The sequence below is a fragment of the Moschus berezovskii genome, chromosome 11, assembly GCF_049115385.1.
Source record: "Moschus berezovskii isolate FMDL1 chromosome 11, NW_MosBer_1.0, whole genome shotgun sequence".
NCBI lineage: Eukaryota > Metazoa > Chordata > Mammalia > Artiodactyla > Moschidae > Moschus > Moschus berezovskii.
In genome coordinates, this window is record NC_142470.1 from 62549791 (window position 1) to 62573287 (window position 23497).

At 41.3% G+C, this 23497-nt stretch overlaps 1 protein-coding gene across 1 annotated transcript; it reads left to right on the forward strand.

Annotated features, from left to right (window-relative positions):
- Positions 1-1806: 1806 nt before the first annotated feature.
- SLC5A7 (solute carrier family 5 member 7) lies at positions 1807-21406 on the forward strand. The gene is made up of 8 exons (XM_055400602.2): positions 1807-1999; positions 6173-6286; positions 7033-7188; positions 12357-12505; positions 13366-13509; positions 16061-16214; positions 18181-18398; positions 20777-21406. Exons 1-8 carry the CDS (start codon positions 1822-1824, stop codon positions 21404-21406), a joined length of 1743 nt encoding a protein of 580 aa, XP_055256577.1. The 5' UTR covers positions 1807-1821.
- The last annotated feature ends 2091 nt before the right edge of the window (positions 21407-23497 follow it).

Consider the following 23497-nt stretch of genomic DNA (forward strand, 5'->3'; position numbering starts at 1 on the left):
AAAACAATTTCTTGAGACCCTCCCCATCTCCCCATTCCCAGCTTCCAACCAGAGTCGCGGAAAGTAGGAATTGGCAATGACTCCGGGGAATCGAGCCCCGCTTCCTGGAGGAGGGAGCGGGAGTGGCCGCGCCGCGCCCGCGTCGTCAGGCCGGGACCCCGTGGCGGCGCTGGCCCCGCGCCCAGAGCGCAGCCCGGCCCGCGGCTCCAGCGTGTCCCCTGCGCCCCACGCCCGCCTGCTTGCGGGGCACTTTGCTCTGACGTCCGCCTCCCCGGCTCTGACGACCGGCTGTCCTTATAAAGGGGACTGTGGCCAATACTGGATCGATCGCCACTTGGCCGCGCCGAGCGCCCCGCGCCGCGCCCACACCTGTCAACTTCGCGCGCGCAGCGATTCTGGAGACTCGGGGTGCGGAGCCTCGGGAGCCGGACCCTCCTGGCCTGCCGCCCTGCGCCCCGACCACACGCCAGTGTCCCGCGCAGCCTCGGCTGAGAGGAGCCTGGACCGGCTGAGCGCTTCCCTGCGCGGCGGCCACTCCAGGTAGGAGCGCGTCGGGGCCACCCCTCCGACGCGGCTCTGTGCCTCCCGCGGGGACGCCCGGCGGGTCGGGTCTCGCGGCCTGGGTCCTCGGGTGCGAGCGGCTGTTAAGTCAGGGTGCACTGGGGGCCCCGGGGACGCCGCGGGCTCGGGAGGGTCCCTGGGGCGCAGAAGGATCAACCGGAGCAGGCTGGGGGGAGACCTGCGGGTGGGGAGGGGAACACAGGGTGCTAAGGCTGCAAAGGCAAAGCTCACCCCTCACTCGCCACTCGCGCTCCTTTCGCCTTCTCTGAGCCCAAGGGACAGAGGCTGGTTCTTCGGCCCAAGGTCTGTCGCCCATCTGCATGCACGGAGGTCTGGCTTCCCCCAAAACTTGCCTGTGCCAATTGAGGAGAATGGATAGCCACGGGCGGGAGAGGAAGATACGAGAGAACAAGAATTCTAGAAATTAAAGGCATCAGAACTGACGCGTCTCTCCTAAGTGTCTTGCTTTCAGTGCTTGTGACGCTCCGCTTTGTTTCAGGCATTTCTGTATTTTTAAGTCGTTTCCCTGTGTGTGCCACTGAGGGAGCAGGGGAGAGAAGGAAGACACCGGATGGGGAGGGTCGACGGAGGGAGACCCTCTAAATAGCACAACCCTTTAGTGGCTGCTATAACTTAATCCTCCCGCACTTGTTGAAAATTGGAGGCCCATGTTGTTTTGAAGTTGATCTTCCTAATTTTTTTCCCCAGATATTTGCATGTCAGGTTACTTTTGGAACCACTCCCTGAAGATGTTTGAAAGGAGGGATGTGATGATGATTGAATGAATGAATGATTATGCATGGGTTCTCAGAGTGATCCTTTATGATGCATCTACACTGCTGAACAATTCTGGATTGAATAGTACATGTTTCCAAAGTAAATACAGACTTGTTGATTGTGAATGACTTCTCGCCCAAGTTACCCGGTTAAAACACGACAAAGTTACTTTTACATTGCAAGAATTTAATACAAAATGAGCACATTCCTTTAGCAGCAAAACCCCCATTTTCTCTGTTTCTTGCAAACCTAAGACAAGGTTCAGTGGTTGAACAGAAATAGAGTGATGGAATGGAGGCTTGTTGGCAGCCACAGGTGAACTTGGGATTTCAATGTACTTCTTCTTTAAGTGGCCACCGCTCAGGAGCCAGCTGGTCTACCCGGGCTGCCTGTATTTGCTTGGCTGGCTTGTAAGGCATCTGTGTTTTCCCAGAAGTCTTAATGAAGTAGCTGCCGCCCCAGAGCCCGGAGCCCTCAGTGACAATGGATTTCCAGGTGGAAGGGCTGGTAGCCATCGTGGTGTTCTACCTTCTCATCTTGCTGGTCGGCATCTGGGCCGCCTGGAGGACCAAGAACAGTGGCAGTGCGGAGGAGCGTAGCGAGGCCATCATCGTGGGCGGCCGTGACATCGGGCTGCTGGTAGGCGGATTCACCATGACAGGTGGGTCCCCTCGCACCCACCTTTGTGCCATCCCTGCCATAGCTCTTCAGGGGAACAAAGCAAACCTTGTTCTTTGTCCTTGAAGGAGTCTCTGTGTTCACTATTTATATACTGTTCAAATATTTTCAACCCAGTAGCACTGGACCAAATGATATTATTATCAGTTACTGGACAGAGTATCAGTGAGAGAAATCTGGGGTTTGGGCTGCTGGTGGGTGGAAGCAGTGAAAACAAAGAGGTGGAGGAATGTGCAGAAGTGCCCGAGTCTCACAAGTTGGGTTTCTGTTCAATGATGTGATGCAGGCAGCATCTCCTTTTACTCCTTACTATAGGATCAAGTTGTGACTGAGCTGTCTTAACGAATGCTAACTAGTTGATGAACAGTGATGGTTTTAAAACTAAATAAGTCGATTTGGGGGCAGCCCAATTCCAAATTGATTGACGTCCTGTCTTGAAACCTTATTCTCCCATGTAGTGAAGTAATTTTATTCACAGGAAGACAATCATGTGTTATGAATCCACGGGTCTGAGGAGAAGGTTTCAGGACTACTGATACGAAAGGGAAAAACCAGGGTGTGTCTTAGTAAGAGTCCTTCAGCCACCAGCTGCAGCTATCACCCATTCAAACCCCTCCATGCCAGAAGCCCCTAGAGTCTCTCCTCCTTTGCCCAAAGGTGGTTCTGATTAAGTGGTGGCTTGTTTTTCTTTTCTATTCTTCTCGGTTTTTAATATCTTCAAATAATACTGAAAAACAACAATTTAAAATTATATCCATACTATCACTTGATATATATTCACTAACATCACACATTTCAGTTTAGAGTTGTATTAGGTTTTTAAATATTATCAACATAATCCATGCCAACAGGATTATTATGAGTGCCCAGTGGAGAAATATCCCACTGGGATATCAGAATGGTACCAAATTTCAGTCCTGAAGTGCTAGTTAAAAATGATTAACCCTGTATTTCAAAAAGTTTTCCAAACCAATCTGGGCAGACTGCATCCCTGTTTGGCCATTTGAAACCTACAGTGTCAGAATAATTTATTGATGATCGATTCTGCCTCTCAGATATTCACATTTTGTTTGTTTAACTCTTTGCCAACCATCCATGGTTTTGTTCAATCTTCATGACAGCACTCGGAAGGGCTCTGGGCTACGTCAGGACCCAGACTCTTGTGGTTAGTAAGGACCAGAGCCAGGTCTGGCAGCCACACAGTGAACCACACCCAGCTTCTCCCCACTTCTCCATAAAGGTACCCAGGATGAAAAGAGCTCTCTTTTACCCTCTGTTTCTCATTTTTTCTACATAAACACACATACAGAAATAAAATGTATTTTACAAAATATTTTCTATGATACATAATAAACAAAACCAGAAAAAACACAAAAACATGAAGAATAAGAATCACCCACTTACCCACCGCCTGCAGATGTTTACTGAAACATTGGTGCAGGTTTTCTTTGGTTTTTTCTTGTTATCCAGCTATTGATGAACAATACAGGCACCTTTGTATCTTCATCTTCAGTTTTCATTAGAGCACAAACATCTCTTCTTTCCTCTGAAGACCCACATGGGATAGTGGTAGCCGAAGTGAATTAAAGCATTGTAATTATATCTCCCTCAGAGTTCTCTTTTGACAAAGAAAATAAGAAAAGCAAAATAAAATGACAATTGTTGATTTCACTCAAATGGTTGAAAAGAAAAAATGAACTGTTGCATACTAAAGTATTTTATTAATTGTAAATTATGGTAACTTCTTACTACTCCAATTAAATAATACATTAATTATGTTCATAAAGATAATATCTCAGAATTTGTTCTTTTATCATTTAGAGTGATTTTAATCTAATAGGCTATTAAACTATATTGAAAAAAATTGAAATATGATATTTCTTATAACGTGTCCTGCTTGAACTTAGCTTTTAAAGACTTTTTTCTCAGAACCAAACAGAGCCTTGATCAATATCATAGTTCAATTAAAATCTGAACCATATTATCTAAACTTGTCAGATTCATTGATTGTGTTATTTGATAAGGAATAAAAATTTAAAATAAAGATGCATATGATTTAAAAGAATCCTTGTTCTCAAGATTCTGACGTGAAAATATACAAACATGCAAATGACCATATTGATAACAATGAAGGGACTTTAATTACAAAGTACTCAAGTCTGCCTGTCTATATATTATAATATTTTAATACTATAGTTTGTAATTATTATATCTTAACTCAAGCACCAGTTTTCTTTCTGGAAATGGCGAGGAGACCTACACAATGAAAAATGATCACTAATAAATGTTGTGCTAATAAGACCTAATAAGATCACTAATAAGACCATCAGGCATTTACCTAACGTGGCAAAACATTTCTTGTGTGGTGTTAGGGGTCACAGATGCCTGACAGGAAGGTGAGGTCTCAGGGGCTGTGCTGTGAGAAGTCACTGTTCTATGTCCCAGTTACTTGCCAGCTGTGGTGGGGTGGGGAGGAAAGTCTTTAAAATTTCACCAGGTTTAGGATAAGAAAAGCACATCATAGCATTTGTTATTGATCAACACCATGGAAAAGCTGCTGTGAAGATGGGGTGGCTCATAAATATCATTTGTCTACTTGAGGATTTTGTGTATAAACTCTCTATTTGTGTATGTAAAGTTCCTTTGCAGGAAGGTCTTTTTATGTTGACCTTTTAAAAATTGAATCAACCACTGAAGGCTCTCTCTCTCCTTTGCTTTGGGTTTGGATTAAATGACAGATAAATTTTGGCAAGAAACGCTTGTTTTTGGCAGTTTCATAAACAAATTATTTGTTTTACGAACACTCTAACTGTGAAATTTCAGAGAATTTTTCAGAGTCAAATTTTATTCCCCATTGCAGCCCAGAATTCAGTCTCATATTTGGTAAGCTTCATGCCAGCCTCTATTCCTCATAATTTTACAGCAATTATACCTAGGGATTATTGTAAATAGTTTGACAGTACTCTTCAAAGTGTATAAACTGCCAAGATCAGAGTGTTCCATTAACTTTAGTATTTCAGCAAAAATCAACTACTACAGTTCTTCTCAGAGAAAATGATAGAGTTTGTAGATCATTTTGGACCCAAAGTTGTTTAATCAAAATATGTTTTCTTTGATTCTATGGCCTCCCTTCTTCAGCTATTATGCTACAAAAATGTTATTAAATAATATCTGAAGAAGACATAGTTCTTATTATTCTTTATGAAATATCAAATGTCTGCCTTAAAGACCCAGATTAGAACAAAGACTTGCAAATGGGCATGCAGTCAACATTTTAATTCTCCTGAAGACTGACCCGAGCCCTAAGTGTAGGTCAGGTCCTTGGGGAGACAGAGAAGGAAAAAGCAATTTAAGCTCAATTACATCACCTGGCACCCTCCTCTCTCCACTTCCTTAACAGTGTAAGGTAGTAAGTACAACTACATTATCATTTAGAATAGATTTGCCAAAACCCTATGTACCCAGCATGTTTATGAAGTGACTCTATTAATGGAAAGCACCCACACCCACAACCACACATGCATACGTGCACACACACACACACTTCACTCCTTGAAGACAATAGTCATGAATAATGAGGAAAGATCAATACAATTAAAATAAAAGTCCCTTGAAATCAAGACACTTGACTCCATGTTATGGAAGCTAGGGGGAGAGTTGTAGCATTATTAAGAATAGAAGCAGTCGTGAAATATATCACATACAATCTCAGACTTCGTGATATTATAATATCATTTCAAAATGTTCATGACTCAGTAGATTTAGAAAATATCCAGGGCAACACAGTTCAGTGGAAATATGATGTAAACCACAAATGTAATCTTCAATTTTCTACATATTGCTTTTTAAAAAGTACAAAAAAAGGTGAATTAATGTAAATAATAGAATTACTTAACTCAGTATGCTGAGAATGTTTTAATTTTGTTGTGTAACCAGTACAAAAAAGATTGAGAAGTCTTAACACTTGTTTTTTCATGATGAGTCTTAGAAATCCAAAGTGCAGTTTTCACTCTTCAATCCCTTCCACCCAGACCGGCCATGTCTCCGATGGCAGTCCCACAGGCCTCTCGGGGCTCAGGGGCACCCTGTGGGGCCGAGCGGGTCTCAGGGACAACAGGCATGACACATCTCCCCTTCGCTTCTCATCCTGTTTCAGCCACCTGGGTTGGAGGAGGCTACATCAACGGGACAGCCGAGGCCGTGTATGTTCCAGATTACGGCTTGGCGTGGGCTCAGGCACCCATTGGATACTCTCTTAGTCTGATTTTAGGTAAGAAAATTTTATACCTGAGTGACTCAGTCAGTAAAGCATAACGATTAGGAGTATGAATAGAAACCGAAAGAGTAAGTCAAACAGCATAACTATTGTGGGAAATGCTACTGGAAATCCCACCAAAGTCACTGTTATCAGAAAGTGGTAACAAGAATGTGTATCTGACTGGATCTCTTGATTATGGAACATGTAGAAAAAATTCCCTTGATCATTTTGTAATCAGTACAGTGAATTTCTTGGTGTAATGTTTTTTTATTTCCAAAATAGTGTGGACATATCATTAAAAATGAATCAATTTGAATTGTACCTGAATATCTTGTTGTAAATCAAACTAATAAAAGGTCAAGAATATTATTTAACACAGTTTATATATATTGCTCTTAGAATACTTTTGTTGGATCTTATGCTTAATCAAATATCTGAATGCCCTGCTGGGTAATACAGGTGCATAGATATTTAAGGGAGTGCTGAGCTGGTCCACGCTTTTCAGTCCACATGATTTGGCCATGCTATGTACAGCCTTGGATGCCTACAACGGTCGTTGTGTTAAGGAATTTCCACTTTATTGCTAAATATTTCTTGGTCCTGTATTCACGGGATTTTGCAGACTGATTCCTCAACACATAGAAGTATTCTAAAAAATTCATTTTCCTTGAGAAATTATACACAGTAAAAGGTTAGCGAAGACTTTTATATTGCACATTTTCAATTTTCTCTTTAACGCTTGTTTGAATTTCCTTTAGGTGGTCTGTTCTTTGCAAAACCCATGCGTTCCAAGGGCTACGTGACCATGCTAGACCCCTTCCAGCAGATCTACGGGAAGCGCATGGGTGGGTTGCTGTTCATCCCTGCGCTGATGGGAGAGATGTTCTGGGCAGCAGCCATCTTCTCAGCCTTAGGTGAGAACCAACAAAACACCCTTCTGCATGCAGGGAGCTTCCCAGGTGGTGCTAGTGGTAGAGAACCGACCTGCCAATGCAGGAGACATGGGTTTGATCCCTGGGTCAGGAAGATGCCTTGGAGGAGGAAATGGCAACCCACTCTAGTATTCTTGCCTGGAAAATCCCATGCACAGAGGAGTCTGGCGGGCTATAGTCCATAGGGTTGCAAAGAGTTAAACACAATTGAAGTGACTTAGCATGCACACGCACTCTGGTTGAACAAGCATTAGTTACACAGCTTTACTGCCTTCAGCCACAGGCCCCAGCCTCACTTACCTAGATTACCACCACCACCCTGCTGTTTACAAGGCCACCCTTCTCCCATGATCTTCACACAGTAGATTAGATTGAATCTGATCACACCCCTTTACTGCTTAAAACCAGATCTTTAAACTGGGCTGGAAAAGCTTCTTTTGGACTCTTCCTTCTCCCTTCCTCCAGAACTTTGCAAGCTCAGTGACCCCTCCTTAGGATGCACAGCCCCCACTTTCCTTTCAAACCAACCAGGAAGAGCCTTCACATCTTGTACAGATGTCACCTCCTCCAGGCAGTCATCCTGAACTTGCCAGATGCCTTTCCTCTGGGATTCTGTAGGAACCAGAAATTTTGTTTTCATTGGATTTATTACTTTGTATTTACATGGCTATTTATCTATTTCTCAGTTTCCAAATGGTCACAAAAGGAATTATGAATTTCTCGAAGGCAGGGCCTGCATCTTATTAACGCTATTGTCCCATCACATATGAATGAATGAATGAATCACCCTTAGCTACACTTTCTTCAAAGGAGAAAAAGGAAAACAACAGTCTTTCCTTTCTCAGTGAATCCCGTTTCATCCAGAGTGTTGGAGTGTAGACTTATTCAAGGATTTGAAAAATGCACTTAGACTCTTTGGGGTCTAACTTACTTCCAAGATCCATCCATGCTAAGGACAACCTGTCCTTGAGTACTCAGCCCACTCATAAAACCTAGGAAGTGAGAGAGTTCAGTGGGATTGTGGGCGAGCTTCAGGCTCAGTAGCCTCCCTTTTCATCCAGAATAAGTAAGCCATCCTACTGAATGTTGAGTTCCTTCCTGAAGACTCACAGAGTTGGGCCTTCCTTGTCCTTCCTCTATGAGCTGTGTCTTTGTGTGATATCCAAGACACTGTCATCTCCATCTCCTCTTACAAATGGAAGCAATGGGTTTACTCTATAGTCAAGCTTTAAGTGGCCCAAAGAAAAGTCAGATGACATGAATCTCCTTCTGTGTTATGCATTAGACTACAGGCTACTCTTCTGGTTTCAGGGCTGTCATCAGATTTGGTCTCTGTAACATCAGATAATATTTTACACCACTCTTCACTCCTTTCTCTCTAGACTCCTGTATAATTGTATCTTATCTTGTTGGTCTGCAACTGTCAAGTGAAGGAATGACTTAATGTAGAAAAGAAGTGAATTTAATAGGTAAATAATTTTCACTGTAATAATTCAGTGAAAATATTGCACTTTCCTGCCACTGAGTGTTCATGCTCCACAACCACCCCTGCCATATCCTAATGAAATTTTACATAAACACACAGCTCCCTTCCCACCTTGCTCTCAGTAGCAATGGTAGTTTATTTGTCATTGGTTTCAAAGCCAGAAAATTTTGGTTTTAAGAACAAGCTGCCTGCTGAGATATCAAAAAAGGAGTGGGCTGAATATCTAACAGAATACAAAATGTTCACTCTTGTTGAATAAGGATCAATTCACGTAACAGAGCCCTAAAGGGAGAATAGAATGAAAAGCTATTATTTCTAAAGTACTTTGGAAATATAATTCATGATAGCTAAATTCTGAACTTTGCTGCAATTAGTTATTTTAGTAAATATGTATCTACATCTGTGTGTATGTCAATATACATGTAAAATATGTTAATGTCCTTCCCTTTACATACACATGTATCAAAGAACATTTATGAAAACATGACTGCTATTCTTGAAATATATGCTCTAGTAAAAAAAGAAGTGTATTTCATTTTAACAGCTCTGTTTTCTTCAAAAGTAACAGTTGGATATACTTCAAAATTAGTGGTTATTAGAAATAGCTCTGGACAAGATATTTTACCACCTTACTCTGAATGTGCATAGCTCACCTGTAAAACTTAGGAGTATCTCAAACTGTCTTCTCTATATATATAGACAACATCCTTACAGCTTCTTAAAGAAATGTGTATTTACATAACAGATCACATTCATATAATTTTTATAACTTTATTTGCAATATATTTATATTTCTGGCTGCATGAGTAAATTACTATTTCACAGCAGCTCTGGAAGTCTAGGTTTGGTTTTACTCAGTACAAATGATGGAAGGGATTTAGAAAATATTTTAGAGAAAAAAATTTATTCCAAGCTTAATAGTGAAATGAAAGTTGGTGGCTTCTTTAAAGCCACTGTATTACTGCCAAATGATAGCTTTTACTAGAATGGCAACCCACTCCAGTGTTCTTGCCTGCCAAATCCCATGGACAGAGGAGCCTGGTGGGCTGCAGTCTATGGGGTCTCAAAGAGTTGGACATGACTGAAGTGACTTGAAAGTGAAGAATACTCAGTCGTGTCCAACTCTTTGCAACCCCATGGACTGTAGCCCACCAGGCTCCTCCATCCATGGAATTTACCAGGCAAGAATACTGGAATGGGTTGCCATATCCTTCTCCAGGGGATCTTCCTGACCCAGGGATCGAACCTGGGTCTCCCTCATTGCAGGCAGACGCTTTTACCGTCTGAGGCACCACACACTAAACCCTACATCTTTAGACTCCTCATCCAGTGATCTTTCTTCTGTAACGTGCAGCCTCCCTACCTTTGGAGTTAGGTGTAGGATTAATAGAAATTGCACCAGAGGGTGGAAAATTAAACAGTTAAGTAGAGAGCTAGACCAAAGGTAAACGGCAAAGAATTGCAACTAAAGTTTCAACATGAAGTGAATAGTCTCAGAAGAAAAAAAAAAATAAGTTGTTAAATATCCAAACAATAAGTCAGTTGTCCAAAGTCACTTGTAAATAACCAACCTCTTTCCTTTGTCTTCTGCTCCCAGTTCTTTACTAAGATTTTCCTTTCCTCAATTTGTTTTTACTAAAGAAAGTAATTTAGTTTTGATACCAAACCATGCACTTCTCCTGTGGCTCAGCTGGTAAAGAATCCGCCTGCAATGCAGGAGACCTGAATTCGATTCCTGGGTTGGGATGATCCCATGGGGAAGGGAAAGGTTACCCACTACAGTATTCTGCCCTAGAGAATTCCATGGACTGTATAGTCCATGGGGTCGCAAAGAATCGGACATGACTGAGTGACTTACACTTTCACTAAACCAAAGCACTAAGAAGAAAATTCTTTTGAAAAATATTTTGCATTGTTATCTCAGATCAAAATATCTCATTCTGCTCTTTATATAATGGATTTTTGTCTCAGATGGGCTGCATATGCTATTAGCATATAATTGAGAAGTGAGGATAGAATGTAAGATTGCAGTTAATGACTCAAAGAAATCACAAATGTGTTGCGTGTACATTAGTGTGAGAGGAATATCATTGCTACATTTAATAATACAAGATATAAACTATACCACTCTTGAGAACAACAGGAAAGGGTGTATAGAACAAGTTAATGCTGAACTGGCAGCACAAAACTCCACAGTGGTCCAGCTATCCATACCATGATATTAATATTCTATTAGTAATGCAGACATCAGCAAACACAATAAATAAAGTCATAAAATTAGAAAAGCATAGATTGACTTCTAAAGCAGGTTTACAATTTTGATGAATTTATAGTGATGAAAATCACTATAAAACATGATGCTTGTTGATAGTGAGTTGCATGACCTGTTTGTATATTTTGGATATTAATCCATTGTCAGTTGCTTTGTTTTCGAATATTTTCTCCCATTCTGGTGTTGTCTTGTTGTTTTGGTTTCCTTTGTTGTGCAAAGACTTTTAAGTTCAATAGTGAAGTGAAGTGAAAGTCGCTCAGTCGTGTCCGACTCTTTAAGACCCCATGGACTGTAGTCTACCACACTCCTCCGTCCATGGGATATTCCAGGCAAGGGTACTGGAGTGGGTTACCATTTCCTTCTCCAGAGGATCTTCCCAACCCAGGGATCGAACTCAGGTCTCCTGAATTGTAGGCAGACGCTTTACCATCTGAGCCACTAGGGGAGTCCTTTAAGTTCAATAGATCCCATTTATTTATTTTTGTTCTTATTTTCACTACTTTACGAGGTGAGTCAAAAGGATCTTGCTGCAATATATGACAGAGTGTTCTGCTTATATTTTCTTCTAGGAGTTTATAGTGTCCGGCCTGGGTAGCCATTAAGAATCTGCTACAGAGCACAGGGAACTCTCCTCTGTGCTCTGTGGTGACCTAAATGGGAAGGAAATCCAAAAAGAGGGGATATTTGTATACACACAGCTGATTCATTTTGCTGCAGAGCAAAAACTAACACAAAATTGTAAGCTATACTCCAATAAAAAAAATTTTAAGGGAATATAAAAACCCATGATGCTAAATCTATGACTCTTCAGTACATTTGTATCCTAGGAACAAAATTGAAATGCTGCAGGAAATGAATAAAATAAAAGTTATTTTTTATAAAGTTGAAAAAGTTGGAAAGTACAATTTTATTACCAATTTTATTATTTTGTCCTATGAATTTATTTCAAACCCTGGTACCTTAGACCATGAGTCATCTAACAAAAGCTGACAGAGGTCGGAGTTAATGCAAAAGAGCAAATCAATGCTAATTGTAAAATGAGAAGCTGAGTGGTTATACTCATCATAAAGGCTTGCTTTTCTCATGGATGTGAGCAAATACACGGCATGTGTTCAATAAAGTCAGAGTTCCAGGCAGTCAGTGGAATGATTGTAAGACCTTATAGTAGTGTTCAGTTCAGTTTATGTCATGGAATTCTGTAATCAAGTCATGAGTTTCAGGTTTCCTCATAAATAAGTGAGCAAAGCACTACTTTCAGAAAGAAAGGACATTTTAGAATGTATGTGTATATGTGTATATAAACACAGATGTGCACAGGCGCACTCAGGTTACTGAGGAGGGAGAGCTGGACTGTGGAACTTCACCCGGGCTGTTCCCATCCCACCTCTGCAGGAGCCACCATCAGCGTGATCATCAGGGCCAGTGTGCACATGTCCGTCATCGTCTCTGCGCTCATCGCCACCCTGTACACCCTGGTGGGCGGGCTTTACTCTGTGGCCTACACGGATGTCGTTCAGCTCTTTTGCATTTTCGTGGGACTGGTGAGTAGGGCCATTCACAGACGTCCTTCTTCCTTTCATCCTCCCTCCCGCCTTCCTCCATCCTTCCTTCCATCCTCCCTCCCTTCTTCCTTCCTTTCTCCTTTTCTAAGAGATGACGTGGTATTTCATACTAACTCAGCAAAAGCTAATAGAAGTCCTATTTCCCCATCATGACTAACACACAGTAAGTCATACAGTATTGGAAATTTTGCATTTCTCTATGGATTACTTAGATGAAAAACTCAATTCACATTGTGAGATTTTGACAGAAAAGTGCCCTCAGTTAGCTCTTAGGACGGTCTGGGGGCTCCTTTCCTTCATGCCTACATTTGATGAAAACATGTGTGATCTTCCTTCAAGGACTTCTGTCAGAGTTAACATTTAAACCTTGACCCTGATCTGTGTTTGTCTCTTAACCTTTCCATACATTAGTTTTGATTATGCCATGAAACTGCTCCTAGGGTATAGAAATTATTTTCAATCAAATCTTCCCAGTCACTTTAAGGAATGGATATCTTCTAATTCTAAGAAAATACTGTTATATATATATATATATATGTTAACATATATTCATATGTTTTGTATAAACATACGTAAAGTTCTTGAATTCAGTGTTTTCTTCCCGAAGGTTTTGCAGTCAATGTGATATGGCATAATTAGCTCAAAAGCTGACAATGTGTTACTCTAACTTTTCTAAATCAGTGTTCCATGGCGTCCACAGAGAACATGCTTCCAGGTCCTCCCCTGAACAAGAGGAATGACCAAGCTGTGCCATCTATGAGAAAAAAAAAAGAACTAATACGTGAAATCTTGCATATCCCAGATAGTCACACTAATGCTTTCATGAACTCTGGTTGCAGTGGATCAGCGTGCCGTTCGCTCTGTCCAATTCTGCAGTTGCTGACATTGGCTTCACTGCCCTCCACACCAAGTACCAGAAGCCCTGGCTGGGGACCATCGAGCCATTTGAAATCTACACATGGCTTGACAGCTTTTTGTTGTTGGTAAGTGACAGACATGTCCATGCTCATCTCAGTGCTCATCACTACCCCTGGACACCCTGGTGAGCGGGCTCCCACTCCTTGCTCCACCTTCCCATCAGAATTTCTGTTCATCAGTGAAGGCCAGATTGTATATGACTTACAAACCTTGATGACCTACATGTCCAGAGACATAGGTATGTAAATTATGTATATCAGTTCATACAGTCATTGAAACTACTGATGAAATATTTATCAACATGGAAGATGTTAATGATAGATTGATTTACAGGTTGCAAAACAAAGGGAAAAGTTTTGGAAGCATATAGAGTTGAGGCATGAGATTATGAATTTTAGAATTTCTCCTTGTTTTATTTTATTTTGTTTATTTTTGCTTTTGAGCTTGTTCAGTTCAGTCACTCAGTCGTATCCGACTCTTTGTGACCCCATGGACTGCAGCATGCCAGGCCTCCCTGTCCATCACCAACTCCCAGAGTTTACCCAAACTCATGTCCATTGAGTTGGTGATGCTATCTAACCATCTCATCCTGTCGTTCCCTTCTCCTCCCGCCTTCAATCTTTCCCAACATCAGAGTCTTTTCAAATGAGTCAGCTCCTCACATCAGGTGGCCAAAATATTGGAGTTTCAGCTTCAACATCAGTCCTTCCAATGAACACCCAGGACTGATCTCCTTTAGGATGGACTGGTTGGATCTCCTTGCAGTCCAGGCGACTCTCAAGAGTCTTCTCCAACACCACAGTTCAAAAGCATCAATTCTTCAGCACTCAGCTTTCTTTATAGCCCAACTCTCACATCCATACATGACTACTACAAAAACCATAGCCTTGACTAGACGGACCTTTGTTGACAAAGTAATGTCTCTGTTTTTTAATATGCTGTCTAGGTTGGTCATAACTTTCCTTCCAAGGAGTAAGCATCTTTTAATTTCATGGCTGCAGTCACCATCTGCAGTGATTTTGGAGCCCAAAAAAATAAAGTCAGCCAATGTTTCCACTGTTTCCCCATCTATTTGCCATGAAGTGCTGGGACCAGATGCCATGATCTTAGTTTTCTGAATGTTGAGTTTTAAGCCAACTTTTTGAGCTTGTATGGCTTTTATAAGAAGGAAATTGTTCTGGAGCCAATATGTGAGATACTGATAAACAAGCAGATATCCCAGGATTTGGAGCCAATGAGAGATACAGTCAAAGAAGCAATTTCAGTACATTGTGATCTGGGAAGTTCCCTCATCACGTGATAAGTATTTACTGAACACTGACTCAATGTCAGTTAGAGACTTGTCCAGTCTCCTCTCTAGCCACCCCCACACACCCTGATCTCTGCTTGTACCAAATACACGGTGGTCTTATGGCTGCCTCTTGGTTTCTTTCTTTTTCATGTTGGATTATTTCCATCTCCACCCACTGACACCCCTTGCTGTCCGAGGATTGACTTGAATATCATTTCCATGGGCTTCCCTGGGTAGGGAAGTCTTCCTCCCACCTTTCCACCTCCCTCTGTCACCCCCCAGATGATTAGCTCTTTCTCATCATTGTTCCCATAGTACTTCTTTAGAGCATCAACAAATTACATTCCAGTTCAGTGTCTCCAATTTTTTTTATAATATAGTCTCAATAAGAATGTTAAGCACAACCCCAATGTAGGCATAGACTACTATGCATTGTGTAAATCAATTAATAAAACAACAATCTCACAGTTAGATACAAGGTAGAAATGAGTATAAAGAAAAATTCTAGTATCTTCTCTGTATTAGAAAATACCTCAGTGCACTAGTTCTCCCAGCAGACAGTGATCTCAAGAGTTGAAACCACTTTTCACTCATCTTTGGGCTCCAAAACCATTCCATTGCTGCCACATGACTGGGATCCAGAAATATTCATTGGGTTGTTTTGACTCAAATTAAACGTCGTGGTTTCAGAATATTAATGTTTTTGAGACAATTTTGTGGTGGTTAGAACTTCTAGATAAGAACAAATTGAAGGTTTCTGGGTAGTTTTAACACAGCTTAAAGTGGGTAAGTTAAGGAAAAGAAAGTCTTGTGCTATATAATTATGAAAGAAAAGAACTTGAAGAAATCTGCACAGTTGAAACTGTGACAATGACAGCAGTGAAGATGAGTGGCATGTAGAACCATTTTCTATACTTCAGAGTCTTGCTTGTCACTATTCTGAATGTGATTATTTTAAAAAAAAATCTCATTTTAAAATTACCCAGTTAGCATATATACACTCCCATGTGTAAAATAGACAGCTAGTGGGGATCCGCTGTACAGCATAGGGAGCCCAGACTCGTGCTCTGTGATGACCTAGAGGGGTGGGATGTCAAGGAGAGGAAGGCTTAGGAGGGAGGGGATATATGTATGCATATAGCTGATTCACATTTTTGTAGAGCAGAAACCAACCTGACATGGTAAAGCAATTATCCCCCAATTTAAAAAAATTTTTTTAATTTTTTAATAAATAAAAATAAAACAGGAAATTTTTTAAAAAATAAAAACAACTAATAGATGCTATTTGCCTCCATTCATCCTGGGTCCCCATGGCTCCCATGCAGATGCTGGGTGGAATCCCGTGGCAAGCCTACTTCCAGAGGGTCCTGTCTTCATCCTCTGCCACCTACGCTCAGGTGCTGTCTTTCCTGGCAGCTTTCGGGTGCCTGGTGATGGCTCTGCCAGCCGTGCTCATTGGAGCCATTGGCGCATCGACAGGTAAACCTCTGGCAGCTTCACTGATTGACTCACTCAGTCTTCACCCAAGTTACCAGTGAGCACCCAGCTGCCCTCCCTCCCCCACTTTCCCCATTACCCCCATCGTGTATCTGCCTTTGTTATATAAGACATCAACAAATCATCTTACAGTTCAGACATTGTTTGACTGCTAACCTCACCAATAAGACATTTGTGAGCAGCCCCCAGCCCCACTGTTGGGATATTTATCAACTGTGTAACTGTGATCTTGTCAGCTATGGTTCTCAACCAATGTGCACACTGTCATCATCCAGGGAGGTGGAGGGACTCAAAAAATACTCGTTTCTATCCTACTCCGCATGGATTTTCCTTTAGTGACCTAAGATAGAGCCAGAGATCAGTGTTTTTAAAAGTCCCCTTGGTAAGTCAAAGCTGAGAACCAATCAGTTAGTGAGAAGCTTCTATGTAGCACAAGGAGCTCAGCTCTGTGCTCTGTGATGACCTAGAGGAGTGAGATGCAGGGGCGGGGGGATGTGGTTTGAGAGGGAGTCTCAAGAGAGGGTGGGGATATATGTATACATAGGGTTGATTCATGCTGTTGTGCAGCATAAACTGACACAACATTGTCAAGCAATTATACTCCAATTTTTTTTTAATGGGGAAATAAAGTAGAGAACCACTGACTCAGGAGGTGAGCTGCCATCACCATAACCACCAAAGGATCACTTTGAACTTGAGGCTTCAGTTTATATTTTCAACAGTTTGTTAATTAAAGGTTTCCTTTCTTGGAGAAATCAATCATTAAGTTTGTAAGTAAAGGTAAACTAAAACACTAAGGCACTTAGAGAATATCTTACTCAAAATCGGTAAAAAGAGCTTTATGACCTGTTTACCTTCCATTTAGCCTCTATCCTGAACATTTTTTAAGTTTCGTCCTTAATTTGATTGCACTTACTAATTACTCCTTACCCTTGGGTATTATTTCTGGTCCTATAATATTCCAGTTAATGCTATAAAACTGGCCACATAAAAGCATGGCTTTGAACAATTGTAATAGAAAATGAGGGAAGGAAAAGTAGTAGGATCCAAGGAAAACCACCCCATATGGTCCTATAATCATGACATTCAGTTCAGTTCAGTCGCTCAGTCATGTCCGACTCTTTGCGACCCCATGAATCGCAGCACACCAGGCCTCCCTGTCCATCTTAACGTTCAACAAATAAAAAAGGGGCTAGACTAAACAACTGTTAAAGCTTCTGCTGTATTCTTCTTACATACTAGTATAACTAAACAGTAAAGATTTATATGCAAAGATAAGCTTATATTTCAAGTCCTTTTACCACAGAGTCAAAACACTGTATGAAAATTTCAACCCCATACTTGCACTTTTTATTCAATAAAAAGGGTCTGTCTTTGACCCATTCATGTTTATTTCTAATAAGTGAAATTCACTTATTTTGGAAGGAATTTACTCGAGAGAAAAATCATGCCGAGGAAGCTCCCACCACAAGGCTTTATCCAGGAAGAGAATGGGTGAGAAGAGGCCCACTGTTATCTTTATCCACTTATGTGTATAACTGAGCAATGAAACACTATGTGTTCTCTCACATCTCCATGTGGTTGGAGGAACCCTCTAGGCTTCAGCTTGAGAACACTTATTTTCAATGAGTCTGCACCAGATAACACCATTGTAACACTGCAGAAGAGAAATTTGTATTAAAAAATCTCACACCAACATATTCTGTGCAGGTCCTGTGGATAAGACTAAGTATAACCAAAACCCATTAGACACCAGAATATAGGAGACAATGTCACATGGACTTGCCACCTAATTAAACTAACATACCCCACTGGACTAATTAGATTTCCCACCAATTAGACTAGGTCATATGTTCTGAATTTATTTTGAAAGCTACCTAGTAAATAGAATGACTCCAGATGGATGGATAGATGGCTCTTTGGCTGTGTTTGTTGTTTCTATCAACAGCCTGGAACCAGACTGCATACGGGCCTCTTGCTCCCAGGGAGAAACAGGAGGCAGACATGATCTTGCCGATTGTCCTCAAGTATCTCTGCCCCGTGTACATTTCTTACTTTGGTCTTGGAGCCGTTTCTGCTGCTGTCATGTCCTCAGCAGATTCTTCCATCTTGTCAGCAAGTTCGATGTTTGCTCGCAACATCTACCAGCTTTCATTCAGACAAAATGTAAGAATAGTTATATTTTCTTTAACATTACATTGTTGTTATTGTTCTCATCCTTGCACTTACTGTGTAGGTATTATTCTATATTATTAATAGTCTGAGAAAATCTGACCCTACTTTGATTCAGCACCCAAGGTTAAATGATGATGCACTTTATTTACGTTGTACATGAAGGTCCTTCATGCTGCTGCTGCTGCTAAGTCACATCAGTCGTGTCCGACTCTGTGAGACTCCATAGACGGCAGCCCACCAGGCTCCTCCATCCCTGGGATTCTCCAGGCAAGAACACTGGAGTGGGTTGCCATTTCCTTCTCCAATGCATGAAAGTAAAAAGTGAAGTCGCTCAGTCGTGTTCGACTCTTAGCGATCCCATGGACTGCAGCCTACCAGGCTCCTCGTCCATGGGAGTTTCCAGGCGAGTACTGGAGTGGGTCACCAGTGCCATCTCTGAAGGTCCTTCATATATGTTGTATATGAAGGCTTCCCTGGTGGCTCAGACAGTAAAGAATCTGCCTGAAATGCAGAAGACCAGACTCTATCCCTGGGTCAAGCAGATCCTCTGGAGAAGGAAATGGCCACCCCCTTCAGCATTCTTGCCTGGAGAAGTCCATGGACAAAGAAGCCTGGTAACTATAGTCCATAGGGTGGCAAAGAGTTGAACACAACTGAGTGACTAATATACACATGAACGTTTTTAATGCATGCTATTATTCACTCTAATACTGAGGGACACGCATCAGTATAACTATTTCCCAAGAGGTACAGTCATATTGCAATAATTTAAATGTCTTCTCTTTCTAATGAAGAAGTAACAAAACCTAAAATATCTTAAAAAAACTTCGAGTTTAAATACAGTAAGAAGCTCAGGAAACCCTGGAGTAGGCAGAACATAGTGAGTCATTATTTCATAGGTATCAGTGTCATGCTTGTTTTGCTCTTCACTTGAACCCCAAGTCCTCCTTTGTTAGGAAATAGCCTCTCAATTTGATTTTCCTCGTTGAATCTGAGGGCATAGAGCAGCACACTCATACTCACTGAGGGGCCCTTAGCCCTCTACACCTTCTTCCCTCACTCAGGCTTGGCTTTCTGTAGGTTTTCTGCTGCTGCTGCTGCTAAGTCACGTCAGTCGTGTCCGACTCTGTGTGACCCCATAGACGGCAGCCCACCAGGCTCCCCCGTCCCTGGGATTCTCCAGGCAAGAACACTGGAGTGGGTTGCCATTTCCTTCTCCAATGCATGAAAGTGAAAAGTGAAAGTGAAGTAGCTCAGTCGTGGGTCATAGTTAACACAATGGTCTCACTTCTTTTGTGTGTGTGTGTGTGAAAATCTTTGTTATTATCAACACAATGATCTTTCTAAAATGAAGGCAAGAAAAATAAATTTCACAAAATACACAAACAATAATTTATTGATTATGTATGTTTTTTTACTTGCAGATGAATAAGATTGTGCTTATAAGTGAAATGAGATACATAAGGAATTAATCCTCCAGAGTACCCCTTTGTGTTGCTATTCGCAATGCTTTGCTTTAGATTCTAATCTGCATTAAATTCCTAATTTTTCAATTTTCAAATTTCCTTTCTCAGCCTTCACTTAAATACACAATGTATATTACTTGTTTGAAAGTGAAACTGAAAGTCCTCAGTCATGTCCGACTCTTTGTGACCCCATGGACCATCCAGTCCATGGAATTCTCCAGACCAGAATACTGGAGTGGGTAGCCTTTCCCTTCTCCAGAAGATTTTCTCAACCCTGGGATGGAACCCAGGTCTCCCAGATTGCAGACAGATTCTTTACCAGCTGAGCCACAAGGATACTGGAGTGGATACCTATCCCTTCTCCAGCAGATCTTTCCGACCCAGGAATGGAACCGGTGTCTCCTGCATTGCAGGCACATCCTTCACGAACTGAACTATCAGGGAAGCCCATAATACTTTTTTAGTTTCATGATTTTTTAAAAGCTTATAAACTATTCTTTGAAGACAATATTTATACGATGTTTTACAAGTATTGCCACATAGCATCTAAGTGGTCCCACTTGTTTTGTAAGGCGATTATTCTCAACGGAGAGAGGAAGCCAGATAGGCCACGCCCCCTCACTGCCACATTGCAGCATCTTGCGTCTCTTACTGACATTCAGCGAGCAGCGCGAAGGTGCGCTCTGGTTCCTCCATACGGGTCACTGAAACTCCTCCCCAGGTCCACCATGGAGGCCACCTAGATTGCTCTGTTCCTTACTGCTGGTTTTACCTGTAGGCTGTGCCATTTGAACCAGAGTTGTTCTTTAGGGCAGCTTTAAAGCACAGGAAGGCATCTCATTCCCCTCCAGGAGAAGCCGGCACTTTTCTGAGAGAAACTGACTTGATGGCGATTTCTTACAGGCTTCCGACAAGGAGATCGTCTGGGTCATGCGCATCACGGTGTTCGTGTTTGGAGCTTCTGCGATGACCATGGCCTTGCTGACAAAGACGGTGTATGGGCTCTGGTACCTCAGCTCTGACCTGGTCTACATCATCATCTTCCCGCAGTTACTCTGCGTGCTCTTCATCAAGGGTACCAACACGTATGGGGCCGCGGCAGGTTACGTCTCGGGCCTTTTCCTGCGAGTCACTGGAGGGGAGCCCTACCTGAACCTGCAACCTTTGATCTTTTATCCTGGCTACTACATTGATAAAGGTGGCATATATAACCAGAGATTCCCATTTAAAACTCTCGCCATGGTGACCTCATTTTTATCCAACATTTGCATCTCTTATCTAGCCAAATACCTGTTTGAAAGTGGAACCTTACCACCAAAATTGGATGTATTCGATGCTGTTGTCGCAAGGCACAGTGAAGAAAACATGGACAAGACGATTCTGGTTAGAAATGAAAACATTAAACTAGATGAACTCGCACCTGTGAAGCCACGGCAGAGCATAACTCTCAGCTCGACCTTCACCCATCAGGAGGCCCTCCTGGAAATGGATTCAAGTCCAGAGGGCTCTGGGACTGAGGATAATTTACAGTAACCACATCTGCATAAAACTCTGCTTTCTCAGATGGAGCACTAGAGCAGACTAGTCCTGGAAGGGTGGTTTGCAGCATATACAGTATATTAAAAAAAAAAGGGGGGGGGAGGACAAAAATCCATAGAGTAGTTAAATTGCACAAATCCAAGACAAGTCAGAAGGAAGCACCCTTGAAACAGCAGCTCCCTCTCCTTCATGGACATGTCTCATCTTCATTTAATTTTGACTCTCGGTAGTTTTGTTAAGTATCTGAACATGACTAAAATCCCACTCAAAAAACAGAAAGCCAAATAGAATGTTCACCTTAATTATGGAAAAAGGAATTTTAGATATGAGGAAGCCAAGGAGTTTGAGTAGCCTTGATCCTGACCTTGTTGGAAAATCCCCCAAGAGTCTGATTTAACTATCACACTGAAGTCATAAGAATAATTCCTGTCACTCCACTGGATGGTACAATGAATTTGTCAGCTGATTTCTCTGGTGTGATGAGTAATTTCTTTTTTCCTGTTAACTATAACATTTACTGAATATGCTTTTTTTTTTTTCTCTTTTACTGGTGATGTGTGTTATTCTGAGCACAGGAAAAGCAAACAAAAAAATATTGTGTAGCAGCATTTCTTGACATGCAAGGTAATAGGAAGGTACAGTGCATCATGGTAGAGTGTTCTGGCTCCTTTGGATGTATCTAAAACTGCCATATGACTACCATATGCACTGGGGAAAGTACATACAGTGAGAAAGGTGTGGTCATTAGGCCATCTGGCAGTGATAAATCAAGAAGGCCATTAAGTAGAAAGTGCCAGGAACAACAGTGAATTTTACCTTCATCTGAGGTTTGAAACATTTTGCTTCATGAGAAAAATGTCATCTCTTGACCGTCTATTTGTATTGGAAGTTAAATTGAGCCACTTATAAGGTGAGTAGCTACACAGCCTATCAAACCACACTACTGATAGTGGTAAAATTAGAAAAGCAAAACCACTCAATTTTGAATGTTTGTTAATGATGGTTTGTTAATGAGTGTCAGGAGAGCTACTCTGCAGCACATTTTTGCAGAAGCCAGTCTTAGGTACTTGACAAATCACTACTACAAATGGTATGCAGTGAATTTTAAAATGCAGAAGGAGAAAGTAAAAATACATCCTAAAGGAAAGAAGCCATCAATTTTAACATTTGGTATCTACATAACTTTCATGAGTTTGGTCACTGAATATTGTTTTACTCCTTTTCTGGAGTTAAAAATTATATGTGTATATTTATACATTATGGTTTGTATCCATATTAGAATTTTAAATGTTTTTCCACCAGTCACACAATAGAAATAACTGAAGCTACTTCTACAAAAGCAGAATGAACTAATCAGCTGAAAAGTTATTTGAACGTTTGATCTAATAAAAAAAAACAGTCTGAGTCATTCAAACTAACACAATTATTCCCCCAAAAAAATTCTTTTTTGTTTTTCAATTTATAGACAAAGTGAAGTGAATTCAGTGTCAACTTTAAGTCCAAAAGTTGTGTTTAGGAAGCTAGAATTCCTTGTTTATTGTAATTGTCTAAAGGCAACAAATAATAATCTCCTTTGTTATTAAGTGAAGTGAAGGTCGTTCAGTCACTTCCAACTCTTTGTGTCCCCATGGACTATAACCCACCAGGCTCCTCTATCCATGGGATTTCCCAAGCAAGAACACTGGAGCAGTGTTCCTTCTCCATGTTATTAAACATGGATTTAATTTACGGGGTAATTCTTAAATATGAAAATAAGTAATTTTACTTGTCATTCCCATATTTTAATTGTCATTCCCATATTTACAGTCCATGGGGTCACAAAGAATCGGACATGACTGAGTGATTAACACTTTCACTTCCACCCATATTTTTAATGATTTGTCCAAGCATGATGGTGAATAAGACATTGCATTCAGAACTTTTACAAAACATCAAATATAACCTAAATGAAAAGAGAATTATTGTTACTCACCTATTTGCTCAGCATCTGCTCTATGTCCACTGTTCTATGGAGTGCTTGAAAAGAAGCACATTTTGGGCACCAGTAAGTGTGAGAGTCCCAAAGTTCTTCTACATGGGTTGAGA